A 23,512-nucleotide genomic window follows, 5' to 3' on the forward strand; every position below is an offset into this window, starting at 1 on the left:
TGATTTATGGCTTTATGCAAATTTTCAGGAAAGGTAACATCTGCCGTCATGATACATCCATTGACCTTTCTTGAGGTATTGAAATTTGTGAAAAAATGTAATTTACTTTTTAAGCATTGTAATTGAATGCTGTCCCCTGCTTTGTGAGAAAATGTGCAGCTTTCTGAATCTCAAGTGTAAAATAGAATGCAGTAATGTTTATGCAGAGGTCAGTTATTGAAAATATCATTCCCAACCTGCTGGGGCTTACTATCTGTTAAATTCCATTTCAGGTCTTCCATGCCAAGTTGAAATTAATAAGATTCAAAGGCAGAGCAGAGGGAAACATCTTTTAGGTAAGCATTGTAATGTGATGAAAACTACATAGTGTGATTGATTAGAGTTCAATGATGTGTGATCTAAAAATCTATAAGAGATAAATAAATCGGGTTTATTATGATTCATTAGGATGAGATGAGCTGAAAGTGGTTTCAAAACTGTAGCATAAATGCCATTAATTTCAAACATTATTATTATTCTGCCTTATGTTTATGGTGTGGAATGAAATGATCAGAAAAGAGTTTGAACAACCCCATTGTTGAAATGAGTATTTCATGTCTATTATGTTCACATCACTGAACCTTTCTTCAACTTCACAATGCTGTAGTGCAGTATGTCTACCTGTATTCTAAATGTGAGAATGTGAACCTTTTAAAATTCTGAGTTTATTGAAAATCACAAATGGTTCAAAATGCCATCTGTTTCTCTATATTTCTGATCCTTTCCAAACCCTCCACACCCCATTCTCTACTTGCTCTCATGCAAACAGATGTGTTCATCTCTCAAATTGGTAAGCAGGTATTATCAAATGGACAGCCAGGGAGGTGGTGAATTGCTTTTAATATTCTGGCAGAATGATTGAGCATGAGATGATTAAAAACATGGAATGCAAGGATGGAAAGGGCCATTGACAGGTGGAACTCGCTCAGCAGTCAATAAATACCAAACTAAAGTAATGTAGAATGAGACTCTGATGTGTATTTTCAAATGTACAACAGAATTATTGTAGATCTGCATATAATTTAAATAAATAAATCCAAGTTATATATTTGCAATTATTCAAATATCACCAAAATGATGTCAAGTCCACCCACTGCAGTGACAGCAAGCATTAAAGAAAGTTATTAGGAGTTTCTCAATATAAAAATGAAATGTTTGTTTTCTGCACTTATGAAAGCACTATACACCAGCCTGATGGTCTGTTACTATCTTTTTAAAAACAATTTTACGCTGCATTGAGATTTATTTTAGGATTCAGAAAATGGAAGATTGTGTTCCTGTTTATTCTGAAGTCTGAATTCAAAGCAGACTGTTAGACTAGAGGTAATATGTCCACTTGAGGGCCTTTGTGGGCGGCACGGTGGCACAGTGGTTAGCACTGTTGCCTCACAGCGCCAGAGACCCGGGTTCAATTCCCGCCTCAGGCGACTGACTGTGTGGAGTTTGCACGTTCTCCCCGTGTCTGTGTGGGTTTCCTCCGGGTGCTCCGGTTTCCTCCCACAGTCCAAAGATGTGCAGGTCAGGTGAATTGGCCATGCTAAATTGCCTGTAGTGTTAGGTATAGGGGTAAATGTAGGGGTATGGGTGGGTTGCGCTTCGGCAGGTCGGTGTGGACTTGTTGGGCCGAAGGGCCTGTTTCCACACTGTAATGTAATCTAATCTAATAAGTGTAATATATTGTTTCAAAATGTCTCCAACACACCACTTAGCCAAAAATGGCTCAAAAATTATTGTTTGCTGAAGAAGATCATTATGGCTTCAACTGCAGAGGATGAATAAAGATATTCATTTAGGCATATAACTCTTATCTGGAAGAGAGCTTCTCACTGCACGTATAACATTACAATTCCCATAAAATATACGAATCATTTTTTTATGTGGAGTAACACTACTGCATATATATACCAACATTTCTTTTTGCATTCAAAATTGGATATGCCTGAAATTGACTAAATTTATACTGCAACTATTTGACCCAAAATGCTATGTTGTTGTCCTTTGTTTGAACAGTTAGGCTTCTAGTTTGGTGGCTTATGCAGTAAGCATTTGAACAATCCAGGCTGTGATCTCAGTCCGTATTTTGTTTAATCATCGAAATAGGATAATGCAAGGTTGTTAGTGATTTCCTTAATAGTCCGGGGTTGGTAAGGATACAATTTATTAGGTTTCCCACTTCTAGTCACAATACACTGACCCCTGGAAGTGCACTTATGTGGATCTAAGGTAAGACATATTGTGTTTGACAGTGATACTTCATAGAGGCAAAGTTTTCTGACATTTCCTGTAAAGGTTCACACGTGAATAATAGCAACTTAACATCCTGAAAGCATAACCCTCAATAAACCAACCATCTTCAGTGAGAAAGCAAGAGAGAAAACAGTGAAAATGGAACTCACTTCCAATAAATATATATCTCTCAACTGAAACAGTAGAAAATTGACCTAATGATATAAGAAACTAACTGACCAAGCTTCTCTACTCAATTACGCCTCCTTGGCTCAATATTCACTAACATTAGTCTTCTCAGATTTTTTTTTTCTCTATTTAAAATTGTTGTTGTGAAAAGTGTCCTCTGAAATACAATCCACTCAAGCCTTTAAGACACTGCAGCCACTTAGACCTATTGCAATTAATCTCCTAACTCTTCTGACCAATCCAATTGTCATTTCAATTATGACACTGAGAACAGCTCTGTCAAAGTTAACAGCAACTGTACTGCTTTATTGACCATCATCTTGCTCAGCTTCCCTCTGGCCTTTTATACAGTTGACCAACCCATTCCTCTCTATTGCTATTTGACCATGTTTTACAGTTATCCCTTTTCTACCTTCCACCTTCATGACAATTCCTCTTTTAATTGCAAATATGTCCATCCAATTTTTTTCAATCCATTCCATCCATTTTTTTATCCAATTCCCGCAATTCAAATGTGTCCCATTTCTCCTTCCTCTCCTATCCCTCTGGTTTCTTTGTCTCCTATTCCTTGTCTAGATGCAATCATTCTTTGGTATTATCTTTAAACATAGTATTGGCTTCCATGTGTATGCTGATCACATCCAACTCCATCTCTGTGCCTTAACTCTTAAAGACTATGTTTTTTTATCTGCCTGGTGTCTGGGAAGAGCCAAATATTTCTTCAACTCAATATTTACAAGACTGAAGGCATCCTGCACCTCAAACACTGATTACATCTCCTTCATCAGCTGCTTGTTCAGACTGAACCAAAAGGTTTGCAAGCTCCATGCTCAACCCTGACTTTGCTTCCCAGGCCTAACTAAGAACGGTTTGCTTCCATGCCTGAATGATTGCTTGCCCATATCTCAAATGCACTATCACTCCAGCCTTATCTATATATTCTTCAGTACTCTCCTCACTAGTTCCTCTGTTCACCCTTCACAAGCCCCACACTCACATAGACATTTGAAATCAAAACAGAAAATGTAAGCAATATCATAAAAATGATCTCTGTGGAAAGAGTAGAAAGTGTCCTGTCATTAGTACTCAAATAAAAGGCCATCAGCCTGAGGTGTGAATTCTGTTTTGTTCTCCACAGATCCTATCTGACCAGTGCATATTTCCAGCATTTTCTGTTTTTATTTCCATTGTCCAGCATCCACCATATTTGGCTTTTACATTCAGAAAGTTGCAGTCTGCACTTCCTTCCTCACAAAGTTTTGTGTTTCCATCACTCCTGTCCACTGTCCACACTGCATTGAGTTCAAGCCCTCTTCTTGATGTTTGAATCCCTGCATGACCATACTCAGTCCTTCTCCAGTTATATGTTCCCAGTTCATATCCTCTTCTCTCCAGATTCTGACCTAATTATGTATAGCGCTCCAACTCCCTCCTGCGTGGTGGAAACTAGCACCTCCTCTAACTATGAAATTCAAATTATTTTTATATTCTTTGATGGTAACTTTGATTACTTTCCCAAACATCCCCTGATCAGTATCTTACCTCTCTCTGAAAAGCAACATGGGAAGGTTTGATATCTGCAAAGTTATTAAATGGAAATTGTTATATATTGAGACATTGGTTAAACCAATGCAATATTTTGGAAATAGTAAGTTAAACATTTTATCACAATTTTTGTCTTTTTGGTTTCTTTAGGTACTTTTATACCAAGGTGCAATGAGGATGGGTATTACAAACCAATCCAATGTCACAGTAGCACTGGACAGTGCTGGTGTGCTGACAAGTATGGAAATGAACTTCCAGGTTCACGAATGGAAGGGACTCCAACCTGTGGTAAGAGCAGCCATAGTAGGGGATTTTTCGCTATTGAGCTGCACTTATTTTCTGGGATAGAGACCTGGGCAACAAACTATTCTTAAAATCCTTCACTGGATACAAATTAGGAAACAATTTGTAAATACATCTTTGGTGAGTACAGTTATATTTATTAGCCCTCCTTTAAGGTCAAGTTTCCCACTTGTCAGATATGGATGGCATCGCTTACTGAGTACAATGAATCAGTTTAGTCAGATCAACCTTTGAAGGGTTGGATATTATTGAATTATAAGGGTTATGAAGTGATTAATAATAGAGAAAGATGGCAAGTCTCAATTATGAACCTGACTGAGACCGTTACTTTGTAAAATACAAAAAAACATCATAACCTAACTTTAAAAGGGCACGATGATACAGGCGACTGTCTTCAGAAATATATCTTAAGGTTCAGTGACAAGTGTGAGAAATTGGTGTTGCTGATTTTGAAGGATAGAAAATTGTAAAATGCTCTATACTATTTCCCGACCATCTTTCAAGAAAAATTAACCCATTTAAAACATGAGACGAAATAAATAGGAACAGGAGTAGGCAGTGTGGCCCATCGATCCTGCTGCACCATTCATTCAGATCATGGCTGATCTGACATTCCTAACATCACTTTCCAGCCCTTTCCCCGTAACTCTTGATTCTCCTACTGATCAAGAATCGATCTATCTCAGCCTTAAATATACACAAGGACTCTGCCACCAAACTCTCTGTTGCAAGGAGTTACAAAGACCACTGTTCTCTGAGAGAATAAATTTCTCCTCATCTGTCTTAAATTGATGCCCCTTTATTCTGTGATTGTACCATCTGATCCTCAACTGTCTCATGAGGGAAAACATCCTCTCAGCATTTACCCTGTCAAGCCCCTTTAGAATCCTACATCTTTCAATAAGATTGCCTCTCAATCTTTTGTACTTCAGTGAGTACAGAACCAAATGATTGTTCATAAAGCAATCCCTCCATACCTTGCAATGTCCCAGTGAACCTTCTCTGAACTGCTTCCAATGAAATGATACCTTTCCTTAAATAAATGAACCAAACCTGCTCACAATACTCCAGATGTGGTCTCACCAGCATCTTGTACAATTGTAGTAAGACTTTGCTACTCTTATACTCCAACCGCCTTTGAGAAAACAGCCAACATTTCATTTAACCTGGTTACCTGCTGTAACTGTGTGCTAACTTTCTGTGGAGTTTCATGCAAAAGTAACCTCAAGTCCCTTTGTGTTGCAGCTTTCTGCAGTTTTCCTCCATTTAAATAATATTTTGTTCTTATGAACTCCCTTCCAAAATAAACAGCTTTGCATTTTCCCACATTATACTCCATTTGTCAACTTTTTGTCCACTTACTTAACCTATCAATATCTCTCTGTAAACTGTTTGTATCCCTCTCACTATACGCCTTTGCGCATATTTTTGTGTTGTCTGCAAATTTGGCTACACTTTCTTTCTGCAAGTTATTATTTATAAGGGGTTATTGCATGTTTGGTTCATTAAAGAATATAATTAATTGGGTTAAGCATTACTCCACTAATACCACCAACTTCAAGACACAAACAATAATGGAAAAGCATTAAATGTTCACAGTTTATGTGATTTACAATTATACTTGTTTTCTATTCAGCTCAGCTAAATATAGTCTTCTGTATACATGCAGTTCAAAAATGCCCATTACCGTTAAGATCTTAGAGCGCCAATACTTTTAATATAAATGAGAGCCAACTGATTTATAGTTTCAACTGCCTCTTGTTAAATAAGCTTGTTTAATTTCAGCCCGGTCCTTATAAGTTTTAAGTTCACAATGTAGATATTTCTCCCCTTTAGCATTACAAAATATCACCTCCAAAACAATTTCAGCTGAATACAGTGTAGATATATTCAAAACTTAATGTGGCACATGGAGTTCATTAACAATACTTGCTTTTTTTTTAAGGCAATGTTTTAAAAGGCTCTCATCTTTCACTTTCAGAAGAAGATCAAGAGACTTCTGGTGATTTTGGCAGTGGTGGATTCCATGTTTTGTCTGATGACCAGGATAATAAGAGGGAAACACAGAATGAAGAAAAAGAGAAAGCATCTCAGGGTGGAGCTAATGAAGATGATGAAGATAGTGAAGATGACAAAGATGATGATATTGGCTATATCTGGTAGTTGCATTAACTGCATCACTAGCTGGAACTGTCATAATTTGCACACTGCTCAACTTCATTCTTATCAGTTTGTCTGTGGTACTGAGGAAATGTTGCATCTGAGAGAAAAAAAGTTTAAAATCTTGTAGATTATAAAATGTTGATCTAATTGGGACCATTTTGTTCATCTGTTGAGCATGCTCAGTACCAAAATACATTTTGAAATGTGTTTCTGCCCAGTTAGAAAATGGAGGAAAAGTTGTTCAGATTTCTAACAAGATTCTTGGATATGAGCAGTACAAATTAACTAGTCTCATTCTGAATTCATGTAGTTTAAATGACTCTTAACATTCACTGTTTTTCCAAAATGAGACATAAGCTATGGAGCCTTCTTACCATCAATTCTTAGACAGGAAAAGAAATGATTGCAACAGAAATTACTTACCTTTATATCACTATACTAAAATACTTTATGTCTTTTAGATATTACACATAGTTTAGACACATGTTCATCATCTTTATGTACATTTATCTTATATTTGTGCATGTCATCATTTTAATAATGAATTTTGCTACAGTAGCTGGCATGTTGGCATGAAAGCATCACAGGTAATTCAAGGAATTGTGACTTTTTCTCAAACTGCATGATATTAAGCTCTGAATATTAATAACGTGTCACAGTATGCAGACTGGATGACCACTTTGCAGAATACTAACATTCTGTCTGTAAAAATAACCTTGAGGCTTTCTGTTGTCTGCCACTTCAACACACCACTCTGTTCCCTGGTCAATATCTCTGGCTCAGTGCAAAACGGAAGAACAGCATCTCCCCTTCAGCTTGAGGACACTGCAGCCTTCAGAACTCAACATAGAGTTTAATAATATTTGGGGCGAAGTACCTTCTCCCATGTCATTATCCAACCCCTCCCCCACCCCCACCCCCACCCCCACACACACACATCAGGCTTTGACATCAAATGGGCTGCTACCACAAACAACCCATTGTCAGCTACTGATTAGTAGCTATTCACTCTCCCTGGCTGGCCTTTACTCATTCCTTTGTTGGTCCAGCTGTTGTCCTTTCTCTCTCTTTGAGCTCCATCCCATCTATGGTTTACTAGCACTGTCCCCCAACCTTCTTGTAGCTACACTGAGTTCTGAAGAAGGGTCACTGGACCTGAAATGTTTTCTCTCCACAACTCCTGCCAATCTGCTGACTTTTTCCAGCAATTTCTGTTTTTATCTTTTAAAAATAATTTGGCCAGAATTTTGTTGTTTAATTCTGAGTTGAAGTGCGCACCCTCACAGTGGCAACCTCGTCCAATCACAAAGTTTGAAGATTGCAGCATTAACTGGGTTGCAGGAAAGGACTTTGCCCTCCATTTGCTCCTGATGATGTGTATGATTGTTTAAAAAGCTACAATTTATTTAGAGACACTCTGTCATGTGGAAGCAATTGAGAAAATGTTGTCCATTGAATTTACTGAAGGAGATGATTGGCTGTGCCTTAGCATTCATTGCAAGTATTACAGTTCTTTTTCACACCCTCCCTACATGTTCTATTATTCTTCTAATCAAGCATTCTATTTCAGAATTTTTATTTGAGCAACTACTCCCACCATGTCCATAGGTCGTGTTGGTGTTTTTCTCACTTTTTTTGTCTTACAATGTGATTTTTTTTCTTCCTGCCCTTCATTGTCTACTGTCCCACATATCTGCCCTGAAAGTACTCACCCCTTTGAATGAAGTAACAGCAGTCCTCTTCAGAGAAGATTACCTGGTCCAAACAGTGGTTCTGGAATCTGAAACCTTCACCTAGATATCATTCTTCCAGCCACATTCCACTACATTGCTATTAAATGGGCACACAACCTCCAAGAAGCCATGTGCCAACCTGGAGCAAGATGATCACTGCAAGAATGGAGCTTGTTAGTTCATCCCATGGGATGTCAGATGTCCATTCTTGTAACTGTTTGTGTTGCTTTGCTGTATCCACCTAATTGAGAATGCATTCCCCTGAAGTCCTGCAATCCTTCATTCATTGCCTCTACATTGAATTCAAGGAGGCCTTGCCTGGAATCCCTTATGAAATTGGTTTATGTGTTCTGATATTCCTATCATTTTTATCTTCTCCAGCCTGTCCTGCAGCTTGTTGGACCTTCCTGGATATTGGTGCAAGGAAGTGCACTTCATTCCATCTCAGCCATTTGCAGCAGGTCTTATGACAGGCCATGGAGACCATTCATATATTTCTGATATGCTGGGCAAACCCTTCTCTTCACAGTCAGTCTCCTGAGGTTATTAACTGTTTGCTGACTGACCTGGGTCTGACACATCTTATGCCCCTAGTTGCACTTTCACACCTACTTCCTCTGGTTACTGTATGCTGTGAGTCAAAACAAATTTCAATTCTTCATCTACAACATCTCTACCCTTTTGAGTGGGAATCCCTGGGGTGTTATACATCTGAAACAATGCATGACATAGTTATTGCTACTGTTACCAGCAATGGAGTAAGTCTTGCTCTTCTGTGATGTTCTGTTCTTGCTCTTCTGTTCAAATATGAAAATCTCTCAGTGGCAGTCTCTAGAGGAAGAATCTACTGTAACTACACAGTTAACTTTGGTCAAACTGAACAATTTTCTATCATAATCAAATACCTTTTGCATCTTTTATAAAGAAATTCAGAGCTGGCAAAAAGACTAAAGAATACATTGCAATATTAAATAAGATTCTCATAAACCCACTGAAGACAGATTGCCATATCTCTATCTATTTTCCAGGCTAATGTGGAAGTGAACTATGCACATTTCTGCCTCTCCCTAGATGGTCAAATACCTGATGATGGGACATCCTGTTCCTATGGCCTACTATTCCCTGGCATTGTGTGCTGGCTTCTTTTGTAGGACAACTACAGTTGCTCCAGTCTCCAGACCTAAGCAAGATCATCAAAATTCATGGTCACCATAATATGTCAGGGAGCAAAGGCTGGGGTTGTAAGAGGTAATTGTACTAGCATGTATTATAGAATGTGAGACACTTACATACGAGTTGGCAAGTGATGCTTCAGGTGGGATAAAGCCCACCATGCTATGTTGCAACATAAATGGCAGTGCATGACTATTGCTTTGGGAAATGTCAAGTGCTTCTCTGAGATTTGACTGTCTGCCCTGTACTACATTTGAAGCACCCATACCTTTGCTGATCTAGTCTGTAAACTTTATCCGAAATGGTATGTGCATTCTTGAAGTTCTGGTTTTAGTCAGAATCCAACTACATTGCTTGTTCTGCTGTACGTGATGTCCCTTCCCTAGTTTTCCAGCCATCCATTGTCAAACATCCACCAGCAGCACTTCTATATCAGTCACCAATGCTCGCCTGATTTGTTCTTTTGCTCCAGTCTGCACATTCTTCCAAGTCTATCTGTTGAACTGCAGATAAACATTTAGAAAAGGAAGCTGCATCCTGCCAGACCTCCTTCCGAAATCATCCTCAATGCCTAATACTTCAAACTGACTACTGGCTTTCCTCTGCCAGCTATATTGAAATTAGCTGGACACCAGATATGATCAGCATCTTCTCGTTTGAGCAGGCATACATTCTTTGCTGTAGTTGTGTGCAAGCAGATTATGAAGAATCAATGGGTAATTTGGACTTTCTTTATGATAATGGCACTTTTCAATGAGTGTTTTGATTAATAATCTGTTATAGGGCAAGATATAATGATAGGAAATTTGATAAGAAATAAAAGCTAACTCTAATAGGCTAAAGCCGGTAATGTTAAACAAGATTTGCTTTGATAGAATTGGTTGTTACCAATGCTGTCTTCAGGAAAGGTGGCTGATGAGATGTTGTTGAGAGGCAAGAAGTCATCAGACCCATGTGTGGACTTCTTAAATGAATGGTAAATAAATAATCTGTAAATGATGCAGTTAGGATGAATGATATGATCAGTACATGTACTTACAAACAAGCCTTTTTTTCATGAAAATGCTCAACTTCAACCCTGATATTTATAGATGTGCATGAAAATATCTTATATGTTAAATAGTTTCAGTGTATGAAGGATTGACCTTAGAAGTGATCTTAAGGAAGCTCCACAGCGCTACTTTTCAAATTCATAGAGTCTGTGTCTATACCACTGCATCAAGGAGGAGGGGGTTTGACTTTGAAGCAGAAATTGCATATTGCCTTCCCTTACTACAACTTGATCAGAATATGTCTAAGTTACTTTGTATACTGTATTGCAGAATGTAGTACAGATTGTGGTAGGAAAGGCACTAAAAATGTTCATTAAACAATTAATTGAAAGGCATGTTATGTAATGCTTCCTTATGTGTAGTTATGAATTGTCCTGCTAATTTGTGTTAACCATTTGTTGCTTATAGAATTCTTACTCTGAGTCTAACTTAGTGTGAAACCAACCTGAAACAAATTGTGCATTTCTTCATTCAATCTATAGGAAGCTATTTGAATTTTCAGGTTTGCATAATTGATTGATTTATTACTTCAACTTAAGAGTATATGATTTCAAATGCTGGTTATAAGGGAACTAAAGAATTCTTCATCATGTGTTAGTGCACCAGTTTCAGAAACATGTAATGGTGAAATGTAATACATACATTGTCAGCCGAATACTGAAATCTAGATAGTTTGCGCATCTTTAAATAGAGGAAGTTGTTACAAGCTAACTGACTATTTTCTTGTAGTTTATTTTATTCTGACGTTACTTTTCTGATCATTTACATTTTGAAGCTAACTGTAAGTCTTCATTTTAAAGTTTGGCTATTTCTCTGTAATGTTGTCAAGTATTTATTCTGGTTATAAAGCTTAAGTCTCTGGAACTGGTTGGTTGTTAGTCGTATAGTGTAGATTGTATCTTGTAGGTATATCAATTTACTAGAGGGAACTTCCACTAGTATTTTTAATCCAGTCTGTCTAGGCTGTGTTCGACAAGAAACATATCATATCTTAGTTGTTCTCACCTATTTCATCCCATTAAGTTTGATGATTTGTCGTTAAAATTTGACCATTTTGTGTTGATGTTACAATTACATTTGCCTTGAATTTCTGTGCGAACCAGTTTCTTCAGAACAACGTGCAGTGAAAGAGTTTTGTGACCACTGAACCTTTGATTTATCACTTGAGTAGTAATGCTAGGACAGCCTGGTGAAAGGCTACACCCAGTGACTCATTCTTGGATTGGGTTAGCTGACACGCTCTGTGCAGTGCCTTGTAGTAAAAGAGCATTCCACATGGAAAGAGAGAGAAAGAAAGGCCTAATGGATGCCACAGTGTTCTGTAAACAAACTCTGCCTGACCAACATGTAGCATCACTGGTAGTTGTTATGACAATGACTGTGAGCTAGCCTATGCCACAAACCTTGCTGAAGAACATGGCTTATGGTCAATATACATAGACAAAATGTCAATCTGCAGCAGCAAAATGACTAGCCATAGTTACTTTCTTCAGTATTTTATATTTGTAAAAACAATATTGTATGACTGTAATCTATATATTCTTTGATCTCATCTGTCAGCATTGCATTTGTATTTATAATTCTCTTTTAGTGCCAGTACCAGAATTCTGTTTTTTCTCAAGTTATTTGTCTTACATGTCCTAGAAGTTAGACTATCCTGATTAATATTTCAATTATTCTGTGTTCTATACAAAGCAAAGTGTGTGCCTTGACTGGCTTTCTGTGTAACTGGTCAGTTAAAAAGTCTTCTATTGTTTTGTTGTTTGTCCCAATAAATCACATACTGCCCATTATCGTTTTCTGACTATCATTTCTAGCAGTGGAAAGCACTTTAGATTCTCTTGTTTTCTTGTTCTAAATGAATGGAATTATCCTTGAACAGCAAGCAGGGTACCCCTGTCCAGTGTAGGAGCAAATTACTGCAGATGCCGGAATCTCTCCTGGAAACTAAAAATTCTGGAGATCGCAGCGAGTCAGGCAGTATCAGTGGAGAGAAAGCAAGCTAACATTTTGAGTTTAGGTGATTCTTCATCAGAGCTCTGACCTAGACTCAAAACATTAGCTTGCTTTCACTCCATGGATACTGCCTGACCAACTGTGATCTCCAACATGTTTTGTTTTCTGTGTCCCTGTCCAGTGGATGTGGTCTTCACTACCACCATTCTGATAACCTTTCCATTAGACTGTAAGAGGTAGGAACAGAATACTCAACCTCACTTTGCTGCTTTATCCCCATAACCCTTGCTTCCTTTAATGATTGGGAATTTGACTATCTTAAGCTTGAATATTTTTAACAACAAACTCGACAGCCCTCAACAGTGAAGAATTCCACAGAGCCGCTCATGTCTGAGAGAAGACATTCCTCCACATCATCTTCGATGGGAAACCCTTTACTCTGAGGTTACACGCTCTGGACTGAGACTGTCCCACAAAACAAACAACCACTCCACATCTACCCTGTCAAGCCCTCTAAGAATCTTACGTATCAATAAGTCTTCTCTCATTCTTCTAAACCCCAATCAGAACAAGCCCAAACTACTCAATCTCTCCTCAAAAGAAAAATCTCCGTACTTAGGATCAACCTCTCTGGTCTGCCTCCAATGCCAGTATATCCTTCCCTAGTTATAAGGAACAAAATGGTTTGCGGTATTCCAACTGTAGTCTGACTACTGCCTTGAAAAGTTTTAGCAAGTGTTATGCACTAGGCCAGACCACTTAAAACATTTTTGAGTAGGTAACCCAGACCATAACTTTGCAATTTGTTTTGGCAAGTGCACAGTGAGAATTATCCAGAGCAAGCTAACTAGGTTGACTACTAGGTTTTAAAACAGACAGAAATTTATTCACAAAATTACACGATGAAACACAAAGAACAGAATAAAGAACCCTACAGAACTCAGTCTATCCAAACTAGACTTAATTATGCTGTGTATACACAATATACACAATCGTCCCAGTAAGCAAATAGCAATCTCTTAAAACAGTTAAAAAATGGAACAGATGCTTACAGGTTGAAGTTAGCAGGGCAGAAAGGGACAGAGAGAGAGAGAGAGAGTTTCTACACAGCTCACCGTTGAACTCCCAACTGGTTCTGGACTGAACTCAACAGCTAGAGAGCTGACCACTCCACTTTCATTATACAGGTCACTTCTAAGGCATGGCCACTTTTTTCCCCAATATGTCAAAGGCTGCAAGATGACCTTATAGAGATTTATAAAATCATGAGGGACATGGATAGGATAAATAGACACTGTCTTTTCCCTGATGTGGGAGAGTCCAGAACTAGAGGGCATAGGTTTAGGGTGAGAAGGGAAAAATATAAAAGAGACCTAAGGGGCAACCTTTTCAAGCAGAGAATGGTGTGTATATGGAATGCACAGCCAGAGAATATGGTGGGAGGCTGGTACAATAACAACATTTAGAAGGCATTTGGATGGTTACATGAATATGAAGGGTTTAGAGGGATATGGACCAAATACTGGCAAATGGGATTAGATTAATTTAGGATATTTAGTTTGCATGGACAGGATGAACTGAAGGGCCTGTTTTAGTGCTGTACAACTCTTAGACTCTATAAGAAACTGGAAATTAAGTTTAAACTGTAGGAGGAGTTGATGTATAGGCAAGATAAAGCTGCATGAGGTTAAATCATTTCAATGTTTTGAATAAAAAGCTGAACCTTTCCTTTCAGCAAAATAACTTGTAGCTGTCCCTACGTTTTCTCAATTTCTACATTACTACATTGCAACCAGGAAGTACTTTGAAGTGTAGTCAATGTGTTATGGAATCTTCTGAGGTCCAGGCAGATGCCAGAACTGCCAGTCTGTCTGTAAATATGGATTGTGAAGCAATGTCAAAAATGTAATCATGTTAGTCTGATGACAATGAAAGTCAGAACCTGAAAAAGGTATTGCAGAATTTTTCCTTCCCTAATGTGATGTTGGCAATGGTGAGTAGGCAGAGAAAATACAACAAGAAAGAAATAATTGAAATGTCAACATTGAGAAACATTTTCTTGATGCACTGTTGACTTAAAAACTTTGCTATTGAGTGGTATATACCTTATTTCCATCCATTTGCATCTCATTAAACCTTCAAATCGCCTAATTTCTAAGCCACTTTCAGTTCTCTTCTTCATCAAGAAATAAGATGGCACAAAATCCTGGTTCAGACACCAGAATGGGTATCTGGCAGCTACAGCTCACAGTTTGCCATACTTCATCCGACTCTGTATCTGCCACAAAATCTCTGCGCACGCCGTGGACAAAATCATCCTTCTCTCTTCATCCACATAAGGCAGCAGCATCAAGCCACCAGCCTCACAATATTCTAATGCCTGGTCTTGATTCACCTCAAACCCAATTTGAGGCTTCCAGCAATTCAGATTCCAAGTTCACCAAGGATTTATACACTTTTGCAAGGTCACTTGATGCATATAGACACGTATGCATCTCATAGATCTCCACAAGATGTCATCATATGGCTTGTCACTTTATTTCTTAACTCTCATTAACTTTGTACTTATTTGGAAGATGGCATGTTCTATGGCTTGCATTGTGCTTTAGCATAGAGAGAGGGAGAGATAGGTATCTTGCCACAGTGGGAGTCCTGAATAGTTAAAGAAGGACATATTGCTGTGTGGCACTGTGCTCTGTCAATGTCACACTGAACACATGTACCAGCAACATATGTGGTAAACACACTAAGTGTAGTTTGTGCAAATGAACATATACGAAAGTCAAAGGTAGGCAGAGCTTAGTTGAGTCAAAGGGGTCTACCATCGGTCAGGGTGTGCAGCCAAAGTCAGTCAAGGGTGTCGTCTGATTCCAGTCTTGGAGGTTGACCATAGTTAGTCAGACACTTGATCCGATCAGAATCCAGAGATCTGTATCCGTGCAGTCCAGAGACTGGGTTCATTGCAGGTGAAGTGCAAACAGTTCAGGAATAACAGGTAGGTCAGACACAGTTCTGTGATGACATCAGTTGCGGGGCTGGGCATTTTATCCTGCAATAACGCAGAAGGATTGATTAAGGAGGTATGCTGAAAGTGGATAAAAGTCCAGTTAGTTATTCTGTAGGAAGAGATAAGGTAGTGAGATGCCCCCAGTGAGTGAGTAGGAAGTACAAAGGAAGGAAGGTTTAGTAGTTTGAGAGGATTAGATGGGCGATAGCTGTTGAGTGGATGTGATATATGCAATTGTAAGCATTGTAGTCTATGAAGCTTGGTGAGATAAGTGTGCAGTGGCAGAATTAGAGCAACTGGTGGCCCAGTGAGTGACATAGCAGAGAGAAGATTAGGCACTTGCTCTTGCAAAGTGCAGAATATTGTTAACCTTCTTAGTATACTGCTGGATGTTCCTTTAAATTCGGGGCACAACACTGACCCAGACCTTGGGCGACCAAGTGCCAAGACTCTCACAAAACAAAATGCTTTAACAGAAAATGGTAAAAATCAGCTTCAGGAAGTGTTAAAAAGATAACATATAAATCATGCCTCTTTAGGATATCATAACATTGACCAACTATTTGCAAATATGAATCAGGTACAATTTGAAAATAAGGTCTCAAGGGGTTGGGCCCATCACATGATTGTTTGGTTTTTGTCCTACACATGTATCGTAATTGTTTGACAGAGAACATGGAAGATTTTCTTATGGAGACCTATTTATATACAAGTATAAATGGTACAAACATCCCTGTTATAAATGGCAACAGTCAACATTTATCTCCATTTCAAATGAACATTAATCTTAGGTTTTATGATCTGCTAAATGTATATCTCCATCTATTATGTAACAGTAAATTGGCAATTGCCACAATATATTCTTCAGACTGAAGTTTACATTTTAAAGCTAACACTTGATTATCTAAATATTGTATTTTCCAATAAACTGACCAAACTTACAGTTTGTCGACCCAGAGTGCAGCAAATATAAGTTGAGGTGCTTTCATACCACCGAGCCAAACATTTATAGGTGCACGTTTCGGAAGATGAAAGGTTTACCTGTCCATTGGCCAGCTTGGAAACACAACAGCACTAGCCTTGAAAAATGTTGTCTGGATCCCATTAGCAATCATTATATTTTCAGCTGGACTTCTTTGTGTTGTCACAGTTACTGAGTTTTGAGAAGATTGCTCCGTCATGAATTTCCTTGGGATTTCTCCTGCTGCACCATTGTAACTTTGGCAGAAGCTTCAGTCGTGTGTATTATTTTGCCCAAGTTAGATGGGGTTACCGGTTCTCATCTTTTTAACCCTCATTCAGCCAGTCACAAGCCATGAAATAGGATCTAATGACAAGGATTTCTTGAGTGAAAGAAAGTGTGCCCAAGAAAAGATAACAAACATGAAACATCTGGCCCACACAAATATGTTTGAGTCCGACAAACAAATAGAATAACAGTTACACAGCTTAAAATACCACTTGAGGTGTTAGATTCTTAACCTGAGACCATAGTTGTTCAGTTGTTGATTATATCTTCAGCAGTGACAACGATATTCTTGACTTCTTGGTAAATGGTTGCTTTCCCAATTTGCTTCATCCCTAGTTGCTGCTTTTGAAATTCTGAAGAAAACAGGTGGAGAGTGAGATTCATAGTCATAGAGTCATAGACATCGACAGCACAGGAAAAGGCCTTCAGCCAATCAAGTCTGCATCAATTAAGAACAAGGACCTAACTAGAAAGAGTCGCCCATTTCATAAGATCCCTACAGTGTCAAAAGAGGCTATTCAGCCCATCAAGCCTGCACCAACCCTCTGAAGAGTAGACCCAACCTTCAACTTATCCCCAAAAGCCTTAAACTTACCCTGGTCAATCCACCTAGCTTGTGTATCCCTGGACACTGCCACAACTTATCACGGCCAATCCACCTAACCTGAATATCTTAGGACTGTGGGAGGAAACCGGAGCAACCAGAGGAAACCCGCATAGACACAGGGAGAACATGCAGACAGCCACCCAAGGGTGGAATCAAACCAGGGTCCCTGGCACCATGAGGTAGCTGTGTTAATCACTGTGCCATCATTCCACACACACCCCTGCCCCACCCACCCCACCATTTCTTGCTTATAAAGATATGTGAAGCTGTATTTCAAATATGACACCAGTGGTGTCAACACTGAAAGGACTTGGCAGTGCCGAGCACTTTCGCCATATAATTCCCTGATGGAGTTGTGAAAACTGAAAGTTTTCATAAGAAAGGTCATTGGTGGACCTGGTCCCTGGTGGACCAGGCACTATGAATCTCACTCAACAAAACCCTTTAACTGAAAATGAGGAAATTCCACCCTGTGTTACGTCATACAAGAACTATTTTAAATTGTCTCATTACAGATATCAGAAAGAAAGATTCAGCCTTTTTGCCTTTTAACAATCTTATAGCCAATCAAACCTCAGTGAAGGGTCATCCCAACCACCACACTAAAGTTCCTTGTTCAGATACACATGTTGCTCTTTGGTAAGTTTCAACTTTCACTCAATGTTAATGTTTCTAATGAGAACCCTCAACAATCTGTTGTCTGAGCTCACTTACTATTTAGCATGTGTTCCTTAAACGTCTTCACTAATAATGGGAAAGCAACCTCTAAGAACCTGCCGACTAAACTGAATTGATTTCTGATGATATTGACTGAAGAACTAAAACAATGCTACATTGTTGACATCAATTAATCCAATGTGCACTATCTTGTCCAGTTGATCTTAAAATTCTCATTGCTACATTCAGAGAGGAGCAACATTAATTTTTAATGAAAAGTCATTGAATGTTACCACCTTACTGTTGAGTATTTCCAGCATTTTCTGATTTTCTCATAGAAAGTCACCATTCACCTCACTGCTATGTGAAAAAGTTGCAGCCTCCTTTTTCCTCCATAATGGTGTATGTGTGTAATAGTGTAAGTGCAAACTCTTCTTTCTCATTCATAAATTGCCAAATGAATGTACTCACAAATTTTATTTAATCTATCACCCCTTTGTCCCCTGACAACACTGGTTCCTGGGAGAAGATGATGGTCCTCCTCTGCACCATATTGTCTCTCAAGACAGCCAGATCATTGTCCTCAAACTGAGGCACAGAGTTTCTCGACTGCCATACCTGAGGCAAATGCCTCAAATTCTCCAGGCAGCTCCGGACTGGCAACCATTTACCAGGCACACAATGGCCTTTTAAATATAGCACTAAGAGATATCCTGACAGTGTTGAGTGGGAGAATTGGGCTAGTGTCAGATGAAGGCACCAAATTATTGAGGTGAGTTTGTGATGAAAGTACAAGAAAAGACACAATCTCACAGAGAGAGAGAGAGAGAGAGAGAGACCCTCCATGAAACTTGATGAAAATAACACTTAGCTGATTTCTGGTAAGATTCAGCCTGTGGCGATTGCCCACAAGCCAAGGCTAGTTGTGTTTGTGGAGGAAGTGTTGTGATATGGCAGTGAACCCTTCTGCTAATTAAACCAAACACCCAGTAAAGCTCACCTTGTCTCATTAACTGTTACATTTTGAGTGACAGAGAATTCCAAAGTTCCATGGTTTAAAGAGAAAAAACACAATTTATTTTTTAACTCTAAAAGTGAACATTAAACAACAACTATTTACAAGTCTAAGCCTCCTTTCTCTTAAAGGTTTGTTATCTACCTCCAACTCTATCACAATACAAAGAAACATCGATTATCGGAATATCAACTATCCGAATATCGGATTATCCGAAGGAGATCTCGTGGTCCCAATAGAAGCATTACGTCAAAGAGCTGTTTCAACTCTGATCGCGTCTTTTGTTTACAGGTACAATGTTTAAAACCGAACTCAGCTCACTGAAAAGCTGCCGAGTACAATCCTGGACAGTCCAGGCACCGTTTCTAAATGACTGACCTCCCACCCTCTCTATCTCCCCCCACACTTGCACTGGGGTTCTACACAGGGGTGAACCCTAAACCCCCCCCCCTTCCCCAGATAATCTCTCCAACGCTATCCTGTACAGGGCAAAGGTGGAACCTGTCAAAAAGTTGCAGTAAAAAGGTACATGCAATTTGGAGACTTACCCCATAAAAGCAACAGCAGTCTTACTGTTGGTGTCCAGTCCGGCTGCCCCAGGAGATGGGTGGGGCAGGGGTGCAGGGAGCAGCAGACGGATGTTGAGCGGTGAGTGGGGTGGATGGGGGACGGAATTGGGGCTGGACAGGGAGGTGGGGTTGGACGGGGTTGGGGGCAGGCAAGGGTGGGAATAGAGGAGGTGAGGAAGGAGTTGGACGGGGTTATGGGTGGACGGGGATGGACGGGGTTGGAGGCAGAGTTGGACATGGTTTGGAGCGGGTAGGATGGATAGGTATGTGGTGTGGTGGAACAGGACGGGGTTGGAGGCAGGCAGGGCTGGGCATGGACGGTGTCGTGGGGCAGAGTTGGACAGGGTTGGGGTTGGGCAAGCGTGGATGGGATTGGGGGACAGGCGGGGGTGGGGTGGACGAGGTTGGGGTCAGAGTTAGATGGGATTGCAGCGGAAGGGGCAGGCAAGGGCGGGGTTGGGGACGGGTTTGGACAGGATCGGGGGCGGACAGGGCGGGCATGGACGGGGTTGGACAGGATTGGGGGCGGACAGGGTGGGCATGGATGGGGTTGGACAGGATTGGGGGCAGACAGGGTGGGCATGGACGGGGTTGGACAGGATTGGGGCGGACAGGGTGGGCATGGATGGGGTTGGACAGGATTGGGGTGGACAGGGTGGGCATAGATGGGTTTGGACAGGATTGAGGGCGGACAGGGCGGGCATGGACGGGGTTGGACAGGATTGGGGGTGGACAGGGCGGGCATGGACAGGGTTAGACAGGTTTGGAGGCGGGAGGGGGGTGGACGGTGTTGGGTGGGTGTGTTGCATGGGGTGGGTGGGGTGGATGGTGTTGAGGGCAGGGTTGGATGGGATTGGGGGGGTGGGATGGGGTTGGGGCAGGTGGGGGCTGGGGGCACGCACACAGTGTGCTGCAGCCTCATCTTCTAAATGGGAAGTAAAACTTGCAAAAAACTCCGAGCCCCAGAGGAAATTAATTAACCCAATAATCAATTACCCACCCATCTCGTTCACATAATCGAGGTTCCTCTGTATACTGTTTCAATAACAACCCATATTAAAATTGCATCAACTTAATTTTCAAAACCAGACAGTGGTGGATTTCCCCAGTGTCCTCCTTCCTCTGGCTGTAGATCCCCCAGGTCATCTTTCGTCTTTTGCTGTTTAGATGTTTCATATGAAAAAGGTACCTTTGACAGAGAATGGTTTGCTGGCAGTTACTCTGGTGATAGGATTGGTCACTCTCTCTGGCTAACTCTCAAAACGCCTGCTTCTTTATACCCCAAACATTGGATCATCTCATGTTCAATGTTGTCAAAACATTAAATTCAAATTTGATTGGGTTTTAGTATCCTGGAGCATAACTTAAACTTATTGGTTAAATTCAAACTGTTATGAGAACATTTCAGCCAAAACTCAGGCATTTGTTTCACAGCCAAATGTTACATATTTTCAAATTTCCAGTACACTCTGAGAATGCTAGTCAGTCACATGACAGGTGCCTGAAAGCTTTCAGTGCAAAACAGCTTTCACTCACTCTAAAAGGTACACCTTCAACTTCATAACAGAAGAAATAGTATTTCAGGTCAATGTCCTTTCAGCAGAAACTAATTTTGCTGCACTGAGTTGAACGATCAGTCATGATGTTATTGATTGACGGAACAGGATCAAAGGGCTGAATGGTCTTCTCCTATTCCTAATTTCCATGTTTTGGTTTCGATGTAACAAGGTCACCTCCTGCATCCCTCCATCAGCTCAAACACTGACACCTTAGTGCGCACTTTAGTTAGGTTAGAGTTGGGAGCACATGCAGCTGAGCTTATCACAGCTCCACATCTAGTTCAGGAAGAAACACTTCAGGTGACTGGCATTTGGCGGATTACCAGAGACCAGGTAACTGCTCAGCTCCAGGCAAGAGAAGACCAGATGATGCTGGCAATCTATGGGCTGCACTAATATGCAGAAGCAGACCGAGGAGCAGCAGGTAGATTTGTCGGTTACACTGGGCAACACTGATCCAAAAGCTGCAGGACTGCAGTGACCCTGTCCTAATCATACTGCCTCAGGCATGCAAGCCATGATTGCCAGGTTGGCAGTTGTCATTGGAGAGCCAGGAATCAGAGTCTGCTGGATAAGTGCATCGATCTTCATTCTTTTGCTCAAACCACTGGTACTCAGCAAGGCGAATGGGAGACCAGGAAATATGATCCCAATCCAGGTGCCCTTTCCTCACCAGGAGGCAGGATTCTTACACTACATTCCTGAAGAAGGGCTTATGCCCGAAACATCAATTCTCCTGTTCCTTGGATGCTGCCTGACCTGCTGCGCTTTTCCAGCAACACATTTTCAGCTTCTTACACTACATATCCAACCAGAGGTGGAGCAACTCATAGGAACCCCCCCCCCATAGGTTTCCTCTCAAGACACTCCCGAAGTGGCTGAGCTTTTTATCTCCATCTCCTACCTGCCACTCACAGCCCTGTGGAAGTTTAAGCTGAAGAGGGTGCACCCACTCCTGGGCAAGGCACTCAGCATGTAGAGCCCTTTAGAAATTAATACCTCCCGGGTTGCTTAACCAAAGCCCCAAGGCCATTGGGGTCCAATGTAAGCCAGGGACCCTCCAGCCCAGTTGCAGTGCCCAGGACTGCGGAGACAGTGTGAGAGAAAGAGAAAGGAAGACCTTCTGAGGGCATGTTGGTGATGTGTCATTGTAAGTATGACCTAACATTTGTATATATATGTTTACTTTCCTTCATCAGCCCTGAGAGTAATCACCTGCCTCCCTGCAACTACATCACTGAAGGTACATGGTCCAGGCATCATTAATGCTACACAATGTTTAATGATTGAAGGCATGATGTCAGCAGCTCTTACACCATACGCAGGCTCTGGGTAAATGGCAGTTCAATGCTACTTTGGCAGCTTGGATCAACCATTCCAGCTGGCATAACATTGCTGATGTATCACAGGCATTGGCCTGTTATGTTGTACAATGTGGTTTGGGCAGAGATATTGACTCTAGACAGCAAGTTAATGCCAAAGATTCACAACATGTTAGTGCCCTCGGGGAGTCTTGCAGCATCACTGTTGCCTTTTGAAAGACCTCACATCACTTGAAACCAAAGTTCTCTTCCCCACAGAATGAAACATTTACACCGCCCACTTTCACAGTAACATTTTCCGCTCCATTGTGCCCTTGCTGAGTTTGAGGCTCAGTCTCTTCCTCTTGGTAAATCCCCAAATATAGACATTCCAATCTTGGTAGTCTTCCCCATCAACCTCACAGTCTTTGAACTTGCCCACATCCCCACCAAACCAGTCCATCTCAATCTTCATCTGCCTGCTTTACCCCTCAAACACAGACATATTGAGCAAACATTTCAGATCTAGTAGTGCACTGCTCCCTCCATCGTTCGATTGTTGATGAACCCCTCTTGTACCTGGAAGACAATAAGAAATAGGAACAGGTTCAGGCCTATTGGCCCCTTGAGCCAGCTCCACCATTCAATCAAATCATGGCTGATCCGACATTCCTCACTTTTCTTCCATTTTCCCTTAATCTTTGATTCCCCTGCTCATTAAGAATCTCTATGATTCTGTCTCTACAGCTCTTGATGGCAAGGATTTCCAGCACTCTGAGATAGGAAATTCCTCCTCATCTCAATCTTAAATTGGCAGCCTTTTATTCTGAGACTGTACTCTCTGATCTTAGACTCTCTCAGGAGGGAAAACATTCTCTCAGCATGTACCCTGTCAAGCCCTTTAAGAATCCCATTTGTTTCAATGAAATCATCTTTCATTCTTCTACAATCCAGGGAGTAGAGTTCCAACCTGTTTAGCTTTTGCTCATAAGACAATCCCCCCATATTGGAGATCATCTGAGTGAAGCTTCTCAGAACTGCATCGAGAGAAATAATCACAGTACTCCAGATATGATATCACCAGCACCTTGTACAGTTATATTAAGACTTCTTTACCCTTATACTCTAAATCCCTTTGAAATAAAGGCCGACATTCCATTTAATTTACT

The 23,512-nt window shown here is 40.6% G+C and overlaps 1 protein-coding gene across 4 annotated transcripts in view; it reads left to right on the top strand.

Annotated features, from left to right (window-relative positions):
- spock1 (SPARC (osteonectin), cwcv and kazal like domains proteoglycan 1) overlaps positions 1 to 12,210 on the top strand; it is a 531,503-nt gene extending 519,293 nt beyond the window's left edge. For all 4 annotated transcript variants that reach the window (XM_087995313.1, XM_087995312.1, XM_087995314.1 and 1 more), the window contains 3 exons: positions 273 to 335; positions 4,150 to 4,287; positions 6,284 to 12,210. In XM_087995313.1, the coding sequence (XP_087851439.1) occupies positions 273 to 335; positions 4,150 to 4,287; positions 6,284 to 6,465 (383 nt within the window). In that variant the 3' untranslated portion in view covers positions 6,466 to 12,210. The remainder of the gene's footprint in view (positions 1 to 272; positions 336 to 4,149; positions 4,288 to 6,283) is intronic.
- The last annotated feature ends 11,302 nt before the right edge of the window (positions 12,211 to 23,512 follow it).

The sequence above is a fragment of the Chiloscyllium plagiosum genome, unplaced genomic scaffold, assembly GCF_037043375.1.
Source record: "Chiloscyllium plagiosum isolate Xiang-an unplaced genomic scaffold, Cpla_swu_hap1 HiC_scaffold_16, whole genome shotgun sequence".
NCBI lineage: Eukaryota > Metazoa > Chordata > Chondrichthyes > Orectolobiformes > Hemiscylliidae > Chiloscyllium > Chiloscyllium plagiosum.